General features: G+C 42.3%; 1 protein-coding gene across 1 annotated transcript in view; it reads left to right on the forward strand.

Annotated features, from left to right (window-relative positions):
- The window catches only part of SOX5 (SRY-box transcription factor 5), a 275778-nt gene that overhangs the window by 215369 nt on the left and 42773 nt on the right, over positions 1-17636 (forward strand). The window contains exon 9 of the mRNA XM_059473027.1: positions 6844-6990. Within this exon, the coding sequence (XP_059329010.1) occupies positions 6844-6990 (147 nt within the window). The remainder of the gene's footprint in view (positions 1-6843; positions 6991-17636) is intronic.

Consider the following 17636-nt stretch of genomic DNA (forward strand, 5'->3'; position numbering starts at 1 on the left):
TCTGGTAGGTGATTATCATATCTTTACTTCATTTACTTTCAATGTACGTCATCTTTACTATCATCTCATCTTACTTTAAAGAGGGACTTCAGTATCTTAGGGCTCGCTTCTTACCACAGCTTTTCAAGAAAAGGTTTCCAGAACAGGCTGAGTGCAGAACACCTTTGTCACTGCTTCACGCCTGAAGAAGAGGGACAAGTCACCAAGGAATCTCAGAATATCATCAATATATGAGAACCTGATGCCATATCAGCATTCAAGTCAGCAAATCCATGTTCTCAAAATCAGAAATGCAGTTGACCTTAATCTTTCCACTACAAGCTCTGCACTTAACTTCAGGAGACATGGAGTATTCAGATTTGGAGTAATTAATTCAGTATCAGTCCTAAAGCAGGCACAGATTTTCCCCGACTTAATTCCCTGTTGAATACAACAACTTAAAATGCAAACAGAAAATCTATAAATAAAAACTGGAGAAAGAGTTGCTTAAGGAAATGTGTGTAAAATAGTGAAATGCCTTAATTATAGCTCGGCAATCTGAAATATATAGAACCTTATTTACAGTAATTCTGCTGGCAGTGCTTGCTTGTTAACCACTCTGGGCACTTAATGGGTAACAATGAATGATTTTGTACAGCACCAGGCAAGTCAAGCAATGCAATATGAAATAAGGGTTTTGTCAAACGGCCACTCGGAGAATTTTGGTCTCTCAAATGCAAAATTACACTTACTGGAGTCAGGTGCTCTGAGCTAGTTACAAAAATCTGGATATATGTATAAAACCCAAGCTCCTGGGAAGCATACCTGTGGTAAACAAACGGGCAGCAGTGAGGTTTTTCCTGTGCAGTGAAATGTCTGGGGCACTTGAGTGACTTGGAGCTGCTGGTTTGGGAGAGCTGTGCTGGAGCAGCAGTGTCCATGTGCAGCCCTCACTCAGACACTTCATATTGATTACAGAGCAGTGCTCTGCTCTGTGGGGTAGCTGCTGATAGAGGCAGTGCAGCTCACAGAACCCTCCTGGAGCTGCTCCTGCCTGTTGGCACTGCCCACATCACCTCTGGCCATTTTACTGCATCCTCCATGAGCAACAGGCTGTCAAAAGGGTGGCCTTGCTCTAAAGACATTCTTTGGCCATTCTTTCTCACATCAGAAGGTCCATTGGCATAAAAAATAATTAATAATAGTGGCAGCAAGACTACATTACATTCTGGCGCTGCACAGCAAACTAAAGGAATAAATTGTTGCCAGCTTGGTTTTTTTTTTAATATTTTAGAATATGTACAAGATTAATTACTTTCCTCGAAGGGGATGCTTTATCTGCAGCATTTCATCCAACAGGCTTTTTCCATAAGACATTATCAAATTTCCTCTCCAATTGCACTCCACATAGCCACTCTATTTCAATTAGTGTCACATGGTGTGAACATGGGATGTATGAATATGTGGGCCACTTGGGCCGTTTTCCAGCTAAAATCTCTTCACTTGTAAGGAGCAGGCAATCCCAAACACACATTTTGCAATGATGTTTTATCCCAGAGACGAACAGATCTCGTTGGTCTCTGATAGGAAGTGTCCATTGATAAGTTACTGCAGTTACATCCTGTGCAGGGATTGTCTTCTTGCTGGGGCTGGGACGGAGGAGCCACCAGGTCTGGGCTCTAATCAGGAGCTTCCTTCACCCTTCCTGTGTCACCAGGAGCTGCCAGCTGTGCCGTGGGGTGCTGCTTCTCACCTTGTAATAGTTGAGCAGGATTTGTCCCCTGGCAGAGTTAAGGATTGCTTTTCAGGGAAAATTCTTCCCGTTTGAGGGTGTTAGTTTGGTGTCTTTCCCATAGGAGCTCCTGCAAATACAGAGTTGTGCTTTAGTTCAAATGTGTGTCCTACCCATCAAAGTCACACCAGTCTCTAAGAAAGCTCGGAGCTGCCATGAGTTGCACGTGCATGTTTGGCTTTGTTCACGGTTCTAGAGTCAGAGCAAGCATTGTTGGGCCTGGAGGCTGCAGTGGGTTATTCTCAGGAGCAGGGCTGCAGCCTGGAACCCTGGACATCAGAATCCTGTTCTGGGGAGCCCTGTGGTCCCTGCTTCTAGCAGTGATGTTTTTCTAACATGACAGGGGTGGTGGTTGCTGGGCTGTGCCTGGGTACAAGCGGAGCCTTGTTCTCTTCGTGAATGCTGCACAGTTTTTCTAATGAGAACTTGTTTTCCTCAGCGTTTCCTTCTAAGTCTCAGGACTTTTTTAAGGCTAGAGAGACTATTATGTTTTCTGGTCTGACAGAACAAGATGTAAAATATGACTGAGCACAATAAATCTTGTTCAAAGTTCACCTTCATGGAACACATCTGATCTGAAACATCACGAGTCAGAATTTCTCTAGGTAGAGAATTCCTCTACATGTCACCAATGCTCTCTCATTAAAAGCTGTACATTAATTATCTGTTAACTAGCCCAGTCCCAAATTTCCAATAATTATTATTGTTCCTTGATGTGTGATTTCCTTACCTGTCCTCTTCTCTTTGGCTGCATGCAGGGAACAGCCAGGATGGGAGTTTAAAAGGAAGCCAGCTGGGTTTTCAGGCCATGGCCAGGAGCAGGGCAGTGTTCCAATATTTAGCCTATTTTCTCCGTTCTCTGTGTGGTTCACACCCACATTTTGGGGTGAATTGGTGCAGTTTGCTGGTTTTTGGTTGGTGAATAAAGGAAACTTTAGTGCAGACAAGGTCCTTTGCCCCAGAGTTTGCACTGGGAGAGGGCAGCTCCTTGTGGGAATTGTTTGGGATTAAGGCAGGTGTGAGGTGGAGCAGCAATAACTCTCAGCTGTGCTCAGAACTGTGTGGAACAAACCAAAACAAAATAAATACCCAAATAAACCAAAATACTGTTACGTGCCTCTCAGGATCCTGAGCTCTATATGTTATTAATAACATATGTTATATGTTATCGTTGTTATTATTATTGTTATTATCTGAAATGACCCCAAAGTGGAAGCTAGCAAATTCACCTTGCAATGTGTTCTTTGGTGAGTTTTTAGCGGAGCCTGCTGTCCTTGTGTTCCAATATTATCTTTGTTTTCTGAAAATCTCCCATTGGATGCAAGCAAGGGGCACTTAGAAGCCTTTGCTGAAGTTTGGATGTACAGCTACTGTGTCCCTTTGAAATGCTTGACTAACAATCTTTGAAGGAAACTCAGACAAAAATAAAATCTGGCATTTCAAATATGTAAATAAAGAACTTTTTTTGGTAGAATATCTAGCAAGCATTGCTACCAATCACTAATGAGTGCAGCTTTAATTCTAATTTCTGTAGCTTTTATCTATGTTGCCAGTAATTTTAAAAACCTGTCTCACAGTAGGACGTACATCAAATGTTTGTTTTCAGTGAATTCTTTTTTCCTTTTCAACTAAAAAACCACCTGAGCAGATTCAAAATTAGGCAAAATTGCAAAATTCTTTTTGCCTTAATCTAAGTTTTCATACCTTATGGAAGCATAAATTTGAGGTAAAGAAAAATGAAATTCATGTATTCTGAGTGAGTCTCATTTTATCCCATTCCCCCCTCCCACCCCTGATTATGCAAAAAAAAAAACAAAACCAAAAACAAAGAGCAAGGCCATTCATGTGTATATTTTTAATGATGGGTCTCGGAATGACAAAGAAATTGAAGTGGTGGATCAGTCAACAGTTCAGACACTCAGGGGCTGTGGTTTGTAAATTCATCACTGTGGTATTGTCACTGAAAAATACTTTATCAGAAACAAATTTATTGCAGTCACTGATTCTGTTCCTGCCACCGCCTGTCTCTCTCTGTTTTGTTTTTTTTATGAACAGCTCTTAATCTCCACTGTTCACTAATAAAAATATTTTAATAAGAGATAATACTGTAATCCAAACGCCTATAGGTGCTTGAATCAACTATTGCTGCCTGTGTAATTGCTGGCACTTTGTTCAACCCTTCTGAAAATTGCTGTTAAATCTCATTCTCGTTTTCTGTATTAATAGAACAAGAATTCATTCTGAGCGTAGCCTCGGAGCAGTAATGAGCATTGTTAACGTGGAGCAGCAATGCCCAAGGGGAAGTTTCCAGAGCTGGCCTCACCTCTGGGTTTGCTGCTGGTGTGGCACCGAGTCATCCAGCCAAGAGCTCCTGCTCCATCCACAGAGTGCAGCCGAATATTTCTGCTCAATGTATTGGGAAAATCAGAAATGGTTTAGGTGCTGACCTAGGGAGAAAGGGTTTCTTTTGTTTGAAACCTTAAAAATAGAGGGGCAGCATTAAACAATTAACAATACCTCCTGCTTGTTTTAAAGTGTATCAAACTGTGCTCTTGTTCGGATGATTTTGCTTCCTTGCAGGTTTTCACAAGAGGTTAATGAGAAAAGATTAACAAAACATGCAATATTGTTATATTATTATATGTATATATATAATATATACATATTAATATAATATATATAATATAATATAATATAATATAATATAATATAATATAATATAATATAATATAATATAATATAATATAATATAATATAATATAATATAATATAATATAATTGAATAGAATATATATTATTATTATTATAACTATATTGTTATATAATAGATGTTACTTTTAAATTGCTTTTTAAGAAGCCCAGTTCTGCCTTCTTGAATAAGCATTATGTATCTTCTAAAATTCAGAATATTACCCTTATTTATTATGTATAGCAAAAATAAACCTGGCCAAAGTGTAGTGCTTCACTGATTACAAGGGAATGCCTTGGCCACAGTAAAGCAGTCAAGGCCCTATAGATAAAAAGTCCTTAAATCCTACACAGGGTAAAAATTAAGAGGCTCAAACCCAGTGTATACCAGTGTGATAGAGAATAACATTGTTTTCCTTGCTTTTGGAGGTGTTGGTTTCATTACTGTGTAGGATATAAGCACTTTGTATCTGTAGGGTCTTGACTGCTTTATTGTGGCCAAGGCATTCCCTTGCAATCAGTGAAGCACCACAGCTTTAGGTAGGTTTATTTTTGCTATATATAATAAATAAGGGTCATATCCTGAATTTTAAAAGATACATAATACTTCAAGAAGGCAGAATTGGGCTTCTGGAAAAGCAGTTAAAAAGTAACATCTATTATTTGTTTATAGCTAAATGATTATGGTTCCTCTCCCCTGCCCATATGCAATATTGCATGTTTTCAGATGTATTTTAGGTGATAGTTGAATATTTCTGCAGAGATTTATTGATTGTTCCAAAATCTGATGCCACTAGAGAAGCAGAGATAGAGATGTTGTTTTGTTGGAGTTCAGTTTGTCCATTAAATGAATTACAAATTATTGTCATGTAGCTGTCTTTCACAGCACTTGGTCACACCTTTGCCCTTTCCTTGGGTATGGGCTGGAGATGTCCTGAAACATTTAAATATGAATAGACAAATTCAGTAATACAAAAGGTCAAAAAACAGCGAAACTTTAAGAAAAGTTCTGCATGTTGTGTATTTCCATTTTTTGAAATAGGAGCAATCTTCCTGGTTAAATAGGTTTCAGACCTTTGCAATTTCATAAACACATTTTTCATTTGAGAGCTGGGCCTGATACTGCTTTTTCTGTAGAATAGTTGGTTTGTGTGGCAGACAGAGACTTTTAAGAGAGGACTCTAACAAGAGACCTTTTATAACATTTTATTGAATGTTTGGTTTTAATTCTCAAAATAAATCAAATTGAGGTGAGATGTTGGATCTGATAACAGGAGGACAGAAGGTTTTAAAAAGCATGAATGAAGGCTTTATAGATTTTGTTTCACCCCTCCTTCCAGGTTTATCCATACCACACTGTGTGTTTCATTCTCTTCAGGTGTGTCCATCCCTGAAGTGAGGGCAAAGCATACATTTGAAATTTCATATATTCCATTTTTTCACCTGGAAATAAGGCTTTGCTCTGGGCTGTTGCATGGAAAAATCCCTTCCCAGTATTTATTTCGTCTTTGCATCTATGTAAGGTTTCTTAGAGAGATGCAAAGACCAAATTTGCATCTATCTAAGGTTTCTTAAATTTAACTGGGGCTTCTAGTAGTTAATGGACAGCATTTTATTCACATATCAATACATGTGTATATTTATATTGACTCTAATGGTTCCCCACAATCCCACTGAGAGTGGACTTCTACAGTCATTACTAAATACAATTTTTGGCATTCCCTGTCCCAGACACCTTACAGCCTGGTGAAAACAGGGAAAACATGGCAAGTAAAATAAAGAAACAGGGAAAACACAGTGAGTAAAATAAAGAAACATTAAATGGAAGCACAGAACGGTCTCAGATGGCTTGATTTATTATTTTATGATATATATTACATTAAAACTATACAAGAAGAATAGAAGAAAGGTTTTCATCAGAAGGCTGGCTAAGAATAGAATAGGAAGGAATGAATAACAAAGGTTGTGGCTCGGCTCTGTGTCTGAGCCAGCTGAGTGTGATTGGCCATTAATTAGAAACAACCACATCAGACCAATCCCAGATGCACCTGTTGCATCCCACAGCAGCAGATAACCATTGTTTGCATTTTGTTCCTGAGGCCTCCCAGCTTCTCAGCAGGAAAAATCCTAAGGAAAGGACTTTTCATAAAAGAAGTCTGTGACTTGTCTTCAGACACACAAGTGCTAAACAAAAAATGCCCATTGGAGGGAAAATGTTTTCTGTGCCGTGGGAGAAGTTTTGGGAAGATGCTTTATTTATATTTATGTATCATAAATAAATATTATAAGTATTATTTATAATTATATATCATAAATAGCTATGATGGTTTCTGTGCTGTGTTGCTCCCCATCCCACGTTTCCCCTGTCTGTTTCTGTCTCCCAGCAGTTGTATGCTGCCCAGCTCGCTGCCATGCAGGTGTCTCCAGGAGGAAAGATCCCTGGCATTGCCCAGGGGAGCCTTGGTGCTGCCGTGTCCCCCACCAGCATCCACACAGACAAGAGCACAACCAGCCCTCCTCCCAAGAGCAAGGTACTGTACCCGCCCTGGGCCTCTGGGGATGTCCCCCTGCAATGGGAGAATATTTGTTGTTAAAACATCTGGGAATAATTCAGCTGAGGAATGCGGGGACAGAGCAGCCCTCTGTGGGTGACAGCAGGAGCTGGGTAGAACATGTGTCCTTCCTTTTTGTTAGTGCCCTCCAGCATGCTGTCCGTGTCCTTTATCACGTCAGGAGAGATGCCCTGAGCTGACAGCAGTGTCCTGTTTGTACCCCAACAGTAAAGCAGCACGGATTAAAAATAATCAGACAAATAAATAATACCATTGTCAGCCCAGTGAGATGCATGTTCAGGGAATGAGAGACGTGGCTTGAGATCAGGAGCTGCTGTGTTGATGGATCAAGCTCTAGGTCGTCTCTTTTCTCTCTCCTCACTGCAGAGTCTCTGACTTCCTGTGGCTTTTCCTTGGCTTGGCCTCTTAGAGCAAGAAATCACCAAGCTGTGCAATACTTGATTGTAGATTTTTGGGTTTTCTAAAAAGTGTTTGGTTACCCAGTTTGTACATTTTACAAGGGGGGAATCTTGTGTGTGGCTGGCAACTTGCAGATCTCGTGCACTTTAAGTCTCAGGGTTGAATTTGCTTCTGCTGTGCAGCAGGAGAGTTTCTCAGGAGATCTCAGTGGCACAGTGTGGGTTTTGTGGCAGTTGCAGGATTCCAAGGCCTGCCATGTCTGCTGGTAACATTGGGCATAACCACTTTTGCTGGCAGCTGTCGAGATCAGCTCTGTTTTCTCCTTTGTTTTATTGCTTTTTCATAATTTCAGGAGTGCAGTGCCTTTGCCTTGCAGCTCCGTAGGAGACAAACAGAACTTATTTTTCAAAGGGGAGGGGGCAATAACCTAAAAAAGTGGGCCAGAAGGGAAGGAAGGGGGCTCCAAAAGGCTGTAGAACTGTGCAGAGTAAGTCCTGTGCTGCATGCTGTTTTCAATCTGCTGTGTGCCAGTTGGAGGCTGGGAGGGAGCGCGAGGGAAGGAGAAGGGAGAGTGCTGAGAAATGATAGAGTGGCTGTGACCTCCCAGCTCTTGCTGGAAATCCCAGACATTGATTTCACTTAGCATTCCTGCTGAGAGAGCCGGGAGTTCAGCAGGGATGAAAGAAGGAGGCTCTGTTCTAATGGTAATGGTGTGTGACAGACACATCCCTCTGTCTGTCCTCAGCAGCAGCAGCAGCGAGGTGGGAGCTGCACTCAGGGCACCTGACCTGCCTGGGCTGCTCTCAGCTCTGAACCCGGCCTGGGAGCACAGCTACTTATCATACTAAACGGCAAAGAAACCTTTCTGGAGCCCACAGCAATTAGAACAAGGCTTACACAATAGTGCAGTGGCCTAGCTCAGGAAACTGTGGCAAATCCATCACAATGGCAGAAACTCAGGCTTATGTGTTGGAGCTAAACACCTTCCTTGGTGTCTGTGTGGACCTTTCTGTGCTTTTTCAAAGCTTGTTTGTGTTCAACAGCTCTAAAAGTTTATTTTCTTTGCTGATTTTTTTATATGTAATTTTTTTCAAACTGTTGTCAGGGAATACGTCTTGAGTTTCGCAGACTTTTTTTGATTTATTCTTTTTTAATCCCCATAAGCAATTTGGTTCCTGAGGTTAGTTTGTGGTGATCTTTCTCACTCTTACTGTACAGACCTCCACAGAGGAGTAGTTAATGCCTCAGAATAGCTTTCAGTAGAAGCTGTTTACTGAATCTCTGCTTTGAGCCCACAGTTTACACTGGCACAGCTTTGGTAATACCCTCGAGTGTTTGGAGACAAGGAGACAGACTCACCTGAGAGTGTGTCAAGCTACTGGCAAACATCTAGGTCACTTCTGAAAAGCTGTGGCATTTTCTCCTCTCGTGTGGTGTTAAAGTTAGTGTGCTGCTCTTTGCAAGGATTCTTCAAAGTCAGCCTCAGCAGCAGATGGAACAACTGTTGGCTCTAGAAACGCTGAGAAGCATCAGGGGGAGCTTGCCAAGGATCATCCTTTAAATCTAGCAAGACTTGAAAACATCCCTGAAACTCCTCTAAGACCTTGGCACCTCCTGTTCTGGCAGGGCTTTTATCAGTGGCCCAGCAGTGTTTGAGCAGGGCTGCCCTGCTCCCCTGGCAGCAGCTGTGACCCGCAGAGCCCGTCCCTTCCCTTTCGGGGAGCCTTTCAGGGCTGTGTTCTGTGTGCTGCACACGTTCTGGCAGCCCTGGTGAGGAGCTGGGCTGTGCTCCCTTCCAAGGAGGAGCAGAGCCTGCCAGCAGAGCGGAGGGAAGGAGCAGAGCTATGGAGGCTGTCCAAGGAGAGGCGCGCGCGGCCTGCGGAAACGCATTCAGCAATTTGAGCACAGCTCCTCCTGGAGTGCTCGGGGACAGCCGGGGTGCTGAGCACACCGTGCACATCCTGCCTCCTCCTCCTCAGCCCCTGAGAGGCAGCTAGCTCTGGGCTTGCCACGCTGGGCTGCATTTCCAGAGCCTGCCCCTGATGCTGTCGGTGCCCCGTGCTGCCCTGCTCCCAGGTGGAGAGGTGCAGGGAAGGACCAGGCAGAACAACTTCCCAGCCCTCCTTGTGGGGCATTTCAAGCCTTGCTTGCAAGTAATTTCTTGCTTATACAGGGCCAGGCATAAGGTAAAATAGAGCAGTGTTGTGGGCACTGTGTTTATCTGAACTGTGACCTGTGCCATGCTGGTAGGCCTCCCACCTGATAGCTCCAGGCCTCAGTGCCCTCAGATCAGGTGTTTTATGCCTGCACAAAGACAGCAGCTCCAGCCTTCAGATCAGGTCCTTTACACCCTGCATGAGGACAGCAGCTCCACCTCTCAGTGCCCTCAGATCAGGTGTTTTATACCTGCAACTTCACCCCCACCTGTAAATGGTCAGGGCCCTGCTCATTCCTGCCTTTGTGTCTGTTTTTTGATGTGGCATGGGTAAATACAGCATCCAGTGCCTGCACACCATGGAAAGGGCCAATATTAAATAATAGCATAAATACAGCATCCAGTGCCTGCACACTGCAATATTCTGTCCCTTTCCATGGAACCTTTCAGGTGCAGTAGTTCTGGAGCGAGTTTGCAGTGCAGCTTGTAAATGCAGCTGAACATTCCCCCTGTTTAGTGGAGCAGAGTGTATTGTCTGTAGCATCTGCTGTAAAACAAGAGCAGTTCAGTGTGAAATGTGACAGGAGAGAATTCCTGGGCACTTCTCTTTTAACCTTGCTGTGGCCTCAGCCCTAACCCTGCTCCCACTTGTGTCTCCATCAATGACAGGAGCACACAGATTGTCCAAATCAATTTTTTTTTTTTTCTATTCAAATACCTCTGGCAGTGATGCTCTGCAGCAGCACCTGGGAGTTGTGACAAGGAGAGGAAATGTGTTTCTGACAGGGCAGGAGCAGCACTGAGCAGCTGGATACACACAGTCAGATTCTCCTCAGCTGCAATATTCAGAGAAATATCGATCTGAGTCTTTAACTGAAGAGGGTGCTTTGGTTTCACATTATCTGATCACCAAAGTGAACACTTCTGATGGAATTTCCTTCGTGCCACCTACGGGCAGCAATTCCATGGCCTTTGAAAGTTCTGGTGCTTGTGCAGATGGGCCTGGAGGTGGCCCAGAAGGTTCTGGTTCTCTGCAGAAGAACTCCTTCTGTGGGGAGCTGGCTGTGGATTTTCCTATCCCAGGCAAAACTGATGGTGGCACTGCCTGGTTTTGGTAGGAAAGCTTTCTTTATAAAAATATAGTGGAAAAAAGAAAAGGAAATTCCTTTTCCTTGTTTCCTTGTCTGGAGGAAATAAGAAAAAGGCCCTAAAACAGTAAAATCTGTATCATCTCCATGATACTTCTGATTCTACTCCAGGCAAATTGTTGACTTGAACTTCATTTTCGATGGCCACCCTAAGCAGCCGTGTTAAGTGCATTTGTGTCCCTTCCTCTCATCTCTCCCTTTCACATGGTGGTGCAGAATGTGGAATTTTATCCTGGGGAAGCGTTAGTCCCCATTCTGTGCATCACTCCCTTGCCACATGACTGATGTGGAGGAGCCTGGTGGAAAGTGGACACACAGACTCCCTGTGCCCTCAGAGCTGCTATTTTTGAACGTGCTAATGGAAACCATCTAATTTAAATTGATAAAATGCCTGTGTACAGGTGATTGTGTTGCAGGGGTGCAAATTCTTCTCCCTGAAGAGCAGAGAAGAGGAACCTGTGTGGAGCTAACCCACAGCTCAATTAGGCCCCATGTACTGATGGCACTCCTTGTCCTGTTCAGTGGCTGGAGAGCTCAGAGCTGCTGAATGCCTGAATGCCAAGCAGCAGGAAATTCAGGCATTTCTAAAATACTTCAGTACTTTACAGCTAAGGACAGCAGTTCTCACCAAAGCGATGCTAGACACAGCATCCCTGATAAAACACTGGGCTATATTTACACAACTTTTATCTCCAGCACTTGCAAGCTCTTCTATGTTTGAGAGTTTCCAGGCTGGACACAATTCTTCATATGCCACTGATTTAAAACAAAAAAAAATAAAAATCCTTTCTAAATTAATCTATTAATCTTTTCAGCACCGGAATAACAATTAGCACCAGAATATTATACATCAGTACATCCAAAACATTCCCAGTGATTGCATTTCCCAATCCCCCTGCCAGAGCATCAAACAGGTCAGAAATAGCTGTGAGATAATCAAGAGAAAGTTTACACACAGAGGCAGTGATGAGCAGGGAGCTGTGTGCTCATCTGTGCTGTGCTCCTTTCTCCTGTCTCCCTGCCCATCTTGTAGGTAATAATCTCCTTACCTGGGAGCCTTTCTCCTTTGCTGCCCGTGCTTTTGATCCTAAATAGTCAAATGGGGAGCTGGTGACAGAATCTTTGAAGTTGTTTTCCTCTCCCTTGCTCCCCTGCCTGTGCATCTGACATGCAGGCCCATAAACAATGACTTTTTAAACCATTTGCTGGAGCACAGGGAAATGATGAGTATTAATGGAACTTCTTAAGGTGCTTTTCTGAAATAGCAAATGGGCTCCAGACAATACAAGCAATGTTAATAGCAGCATCTAAACAGCAGCAGGGCCTTGCACAGCATTCTGCTGCCTAACAGCCCTCCTCACTTTCCTAAAAATAAATCTGATATGTGGAGGGGCTGCTAGGATGCTTTTTCAGATGAGCTGTCCACAGCTCCTCTTCCCTGATCCCTGCCAGCCAATTAACCCTTGTCAGGCTCAGCTGGCACTCCTTACAGTGAAAACTGAGAGTAAAATACAACAAAAAGGGGAAAACCCTCCAAAATCTCTGCTGGCAAAGCAGAAGTGAGATACCCAGCTATCAATCAAGACTGCTTTATTCCTGAGAGAGAGGTCCTCAAAGCCACTAAGGGAGGAGCAGAGGGGTAAAGCAAGGGGTAAAAACCAGGCACTGTGTCCTTTCTCTGCTGTTCTTGGCTGTTAATGCCTTCTGAACCTGGTGTAAATAAATAAAACTGGTGGGGAGGGCAGCAGGCAGTAGCTCTAATCAGTTTTGTATCAGTGAACCCCATTCAGGTTACTCAGAAATACCTGAGCATTAATTCTCAGAAGCTTTCCTGACAGAGCTGCCCTTCTTCTGTCAGTTGGAGCTAAGAAATGAGAAAGAGCAAGAGGAGACTGCATTGGTCCCAAATAAGAAAACAGTGTCACAGAGTCAAGGGTTTTTAATGCCACTGAGAGAGCTGTTGAGCTGGTGGTGCCAGTTGTCCACAAAGTCCTAAAAATAGCATTAAAGGGCTTTAGGAGAGCGTGCAATCTGGAGCTGCATAACGCAACAGAGAAAAAAAAAAATTATTTTTCTGGTTGCAGTGGTTTTTGCTGATGCTCCTTGCATTTGGGCAGCCTTGGTCTCTGCTAAATACAAAGAATATTTAGCAGAAGGTCTTTATGCTGAAGAAGGGGAACCTGCCGTGAGAAGAAATACATGAAGTTCATTCTTCACTGTGGGCTGCTGAGTGTGGCAGCCCTGAAGAGATGGGGAGCCAATGTTAGCTCTAAGTTAAATACAGATAACAAACCAGGGAGTTATGCCAATATCAGATCAATGCATCGTTTCCTTCAGAATGGGAAATTCTTGTTAGAGGTCATCCTTTATCCCAGGGATTTTTTAGCCATCCTTTATTCCAGAGGTTTGGTTTTCAGCCTCTGGGCTGTTAAGAGTCTCGGGAACATGGGATGTGTTTATCCAGGAGCACAGGTGATGGCAGTGCAGCAATGTCCCTGTCTCATGGACTGGGGGGAGCTTGGAACCAAGCAGAGAACTCTCACTCTCCCAGGTGATTCCAGAATGGAACCAGGTACTTCAGGTCCTGGGAAATTCAATCTTAAAAGGGAATTAACTCTTAATTCCCTTTTGCAGCTCCAGACCAAGTGTTTGAGCATTTCCCTGTGTGTCAATGGCCAGAGAAAGGCTGTGTTGGCAGCTGTGTGTAGTGGCAGCAGCAGAGCCACCTTTTATCAAATGTACAGCTCCTTTTCAGCCCAGGAAGGGAATTTCTGAGGTGGAGGAATGAAGTCCCGGTGTGATCAGCCTGACAGGAACTGCTTGTTTTGTCTGCACAAGGGTTTGCATCCACGCTGCATGCTGGATTTGACGTGAGCTCCTCTTGACGTGCTCTGACAGAATGCAGCTCAAAGGAGCAGCAGGGAAATCCCTTGTGCAGGAAGGGCTCCTGAGTGATAATCACCTAACAAGGCAGCTCCAAAAATATTTTAATCTGAAACATTTTTATCTCTAATCCCTGGTAGCTGTGGGTATCTGAAGAGAAGCAAAATTTAGCAGCAGAGTGGAAAAATCAGTTTTCTTCTCAAATTCAACAAGACAATTTAATTTTGGATTAGTATTAACTGTAGATTTACATGAAATGCTTGGCAACTTTTCACTCAGGTTTCTCAGAACTACACATGTGTTGTGCAGAATGCAGTTTGAGCTGTTCAGTGTAAAATGAGCTGTTGCAAAAGAGGGATTCAGATACACTGTGTGGAAAGCATCACTTTAGAGTACACATATTTTCCAAAGCAGTGTGGCTTCGTGTTCTGGTTTTATAATGGAGCCTCCTTAAGGTCCAAGGTGCTGAAGTCTTGTGAGTGTGTAAGAATCTCATTTAAACAAAAATCTTCATGTTGTCATGCGTGAAACTTAGAGATTGGTATAAATGTATCTCAAAGGCTTAGGAAGAAGCTAAGAAAATTAATCTGTGAGTTACTTTTTTATTAAAGTGGGATTAATTTTGAGTCTCAAACGATAGAAGATATCATCTTGACAATTCTGCTAAGACATAAATACCTCACAGCAGAATTAGACTTTCTGGTGTAGAATCTCCCAGTAAAAGTGGCTCAGTAGTACCCAGAGAGAAAATTCAGGGAGTATCCAAAGAACATCAGAGGCTGATGAGACAGGATCTACCATATGAAACTGGTTTAAAATTTCACTCTTGGCCACATGTCCTCATCCATTAATGCTGTCAGTGTGGATTCCAATGTGAACCTTTTGTGTAATGAATGAGTTCAGTTTCTGTTTGCTACATTTTTCCTTGCTGCTTGTAAAGCAAAGATAAGCTATTGCCAGAACTGCTAAAACAAAACAAAACAAAAAAATTAAGAAAAAAGTGTTTGATAAGAGATTTCTGAGTAACTTGGAGTGGAAGGCCATGTCTGTGATGGGAGCAGTGCACAGAAAGTTTTTCAATTTAGAGTTGCGATGTTACAAAAGTATTTTAATTTTTGAGGTATTTCATAAGTAAAGCAGCTTTAATTGAGTGTACAATTAGGAGAAGACATATGCATGTAGCAATCCTGGAGAGTGTTTTCACATGTTTCTTGTGAATTTCTTTCTTTGCAAAGGTGGCTCTCTCAGGGAGAGCAGTCATTCCAGGTCACTGATTATTTTTATCTTTAGCCATGCTAGGAGCTGTATAGGCTCCAGGTTACAGCTGTAAGTTAATATATTTTGAATTGAGCTTGTTGGTTGCCTCAGTCAATCTTGAGCTCTGCTAATCTAAAATCTTTCCTTTTTTCTGCTTTGCTTGCAGATCAGAGTGACCCCTTTTTGTGCTTATTTCCAATACTCTTAGTCTTCTCTGAAATTATCTTCTTTCCTTTTCTGGGTACTCTCCTCCTAGTTTCAGATGTCCACAGGAAATAGAGTCTGCAATTAAAACACTGAAATTGATTAATTTATCTCTATTTGCTTATTATTTGTAATTTGTATGAATTATATCTCATTTGTATAAATGAGTGGATAGTCTGTACCTTCTACATTCTCTGTAAAGGCGCAGACCAAATCTGGGGTGAGGAAAGTTCAGCACATGCACACAGACAGGCCTTGTGCACACTGACACACAGATGAGTGCTGAGGTTAAAAATCTCACATTTGCACAGCTCTCAGCAGCGGGACATCAGGAATCTCAGATGGATGTGGTGTGTCCTGCTCCCGCCTTTCCTGTGATGGGGATGGTTCAGTGAGGCTGGAAGGATTCCCATGGTGATCTTTGGGACTCCCTTTGCGAACCCCTCTGGGCCCAGGCAGAGCAAATAATGCTGTGTAAATTTGTGTCATTACTGGTGGGCAGATAAAATTATCTTGTGCTTTCCAAGTGCCCCAGTGTCTTGTCTGGAGGTAATTAACTGGTGACATACACATTGAGTCAGTGCTCTAGGATTTGTGCCCAGAATAAGTCACAGAAACACAGCAGCTTTAGCATAGGAGAAAAGGGTGAAGGGGGCTTTTTTTCTTTTTTTTTTCTTCTGGATAAGATATGAAAACTGCCCAGAGCTGGCCCTGTTCACAAAAAGCAAATCAGTCTCTTAGAATTCTTTTTTTTAAGATGTCAACTTCCCTCTCGTGTGCTTCTGTGTGGACAAAGAATGTCTTAACATCTGTATGGAAGTCATCATTAAAATAAAAGGAGATCTGTAGGCATCAGCTCTGAACCATCAAGAAATGGCTCGTGGGTAACCTCTGACACAGCTGGAGCTCCTGGAGATGAGCCAGGGCTGGATTCTGTGCCCTCAGTGGAGCCAGTGGGTGCGCTGGGGGTCCTTCTCCCCGCCTGTCTCCCTTTCCATCTCTGACACTGTCAGCTCCTGGGAGGTACACTGCCCTGCCTGAGTGATGGAAATGCTCATCCAAATGGATGTGTTCTTAAATAGACATTTGTTGTATGCCTGAAAAGAATAGGCTGGTCTTAATGGTGTGGTGTGGGGGATTTTAAAGGTATTTTGTGAGGCAGTTGTCAGCATTACAAAAACTATTTTAACCAATTGTTTAGGCTTGAGGAGCAGCATGGAGTAGCTATTGTGTGTGGTTGCATGCATGTTCTCCAGAATTCACAGGGAAGGGCTAGATAAAAATCTGCCTAATTTGACATAATAGAATTTTAGCTTTCCTGTGATCTGACTTCAAATTCCTGCTGGGTTTCTACAGTGTAACAAAAATACTAGTTTGCTGTTGTTAATTTTAATTTCCAAGATGCAAGGTTTTAAAAGGAGCTGAAAGTATTCAGCATCTCGTGGGGACAAACTATGAGTCGTACTAATGAATCCAGCAATTAGTGGTTCATTGTGCCTGCCAGCAATTTGGCCCCAGTTCTGGTCCTGATGGTGATTTCATTTCTGCTGGTGTGAGGCAGGAACAGCATCTGAATCCTTGTGCACCAAGGGGGGGCTGAATACTCCTTCAGCGCTCTTCTGCATTCAGCAGCAAATAGAATAAACACAGGTAGTCATTATATATATAGATATAGATTATTAGATATTGATAGATATAGATATAGATATAGATATAGATATAGATATAGATACAAGTATAGATATAGATATAGATATAGATATAGATATAGATATAGATATAGATATAGATATAGATATAGATATAGATCTGGAGAGGAAGAGAGAAAGAGAATTAAGTATATAGCATCAATAGTAGTTCCTAAACTTAAAGGGCTGCAAATGTTGGTGTTGCCATGCAGTTTCACAGCCATGCATGGAATATAAACCCTTTTCACAGGTGGAAGGTTGTCTTGTCCCCAGTTTTGTGGGAGAGTTGAGGCAAAGGGTGACCCTTTGCTTTCTGAGCCATGTACAAAGTGCTAGGGTTTATATTTGGTGCCATTTTATGGTAACTTCACAGGGATGTTTGTGGCCATGCACAGAAGGTTAGGTGAGGAGTGGCTCACTCAAATTCACAGAGAAAGTTTGTTGTAAGGTCAGGAGCTGTACCTGGGTCTCTTTGGGATGACCCGAAGGATCAGCAATTGAAAAAAGGCCTGGCTGCAACAATCCCAACCATTCCCAAAACATTATACAAATAACATTATACATAATATCATTGATATAATTATTAATAATACATATTATATATTAATAATATAACATCATTATTATAATTATTTATTATATTATTATATAATAATTATATAATATATATTGTTATATATTATATATATTGATTATTATAATAATAATATAATATCATTATTGTAATTATTAATGTTATTCCCAGGAGATGTTCTCTCAAGTGGTTGACCTCACATATGGGATCATGGATGGGGTACAAGAATTAAACCAATCCTTCTCTGAGTGCAGTATTTACTGAGTTGTGTGTTGGCTTTGAGCATTCCCTAGAGT

This window comes from Ammospiza nelsoni, chromosome 5 (assembly GCF_027579445.1).
Source record: "Ammospiza nelsoni isolate bAmmNel1 chromosome 5, bAmmNel1.pri, whole genome shotgun sequence".
Classification (NCBI taxonomy): Eukaryota; Metazoa; Chordata; class Aves; order Passeriformes; family Passerellidae; genus Ammospiza; species Ammospiza nelsoni.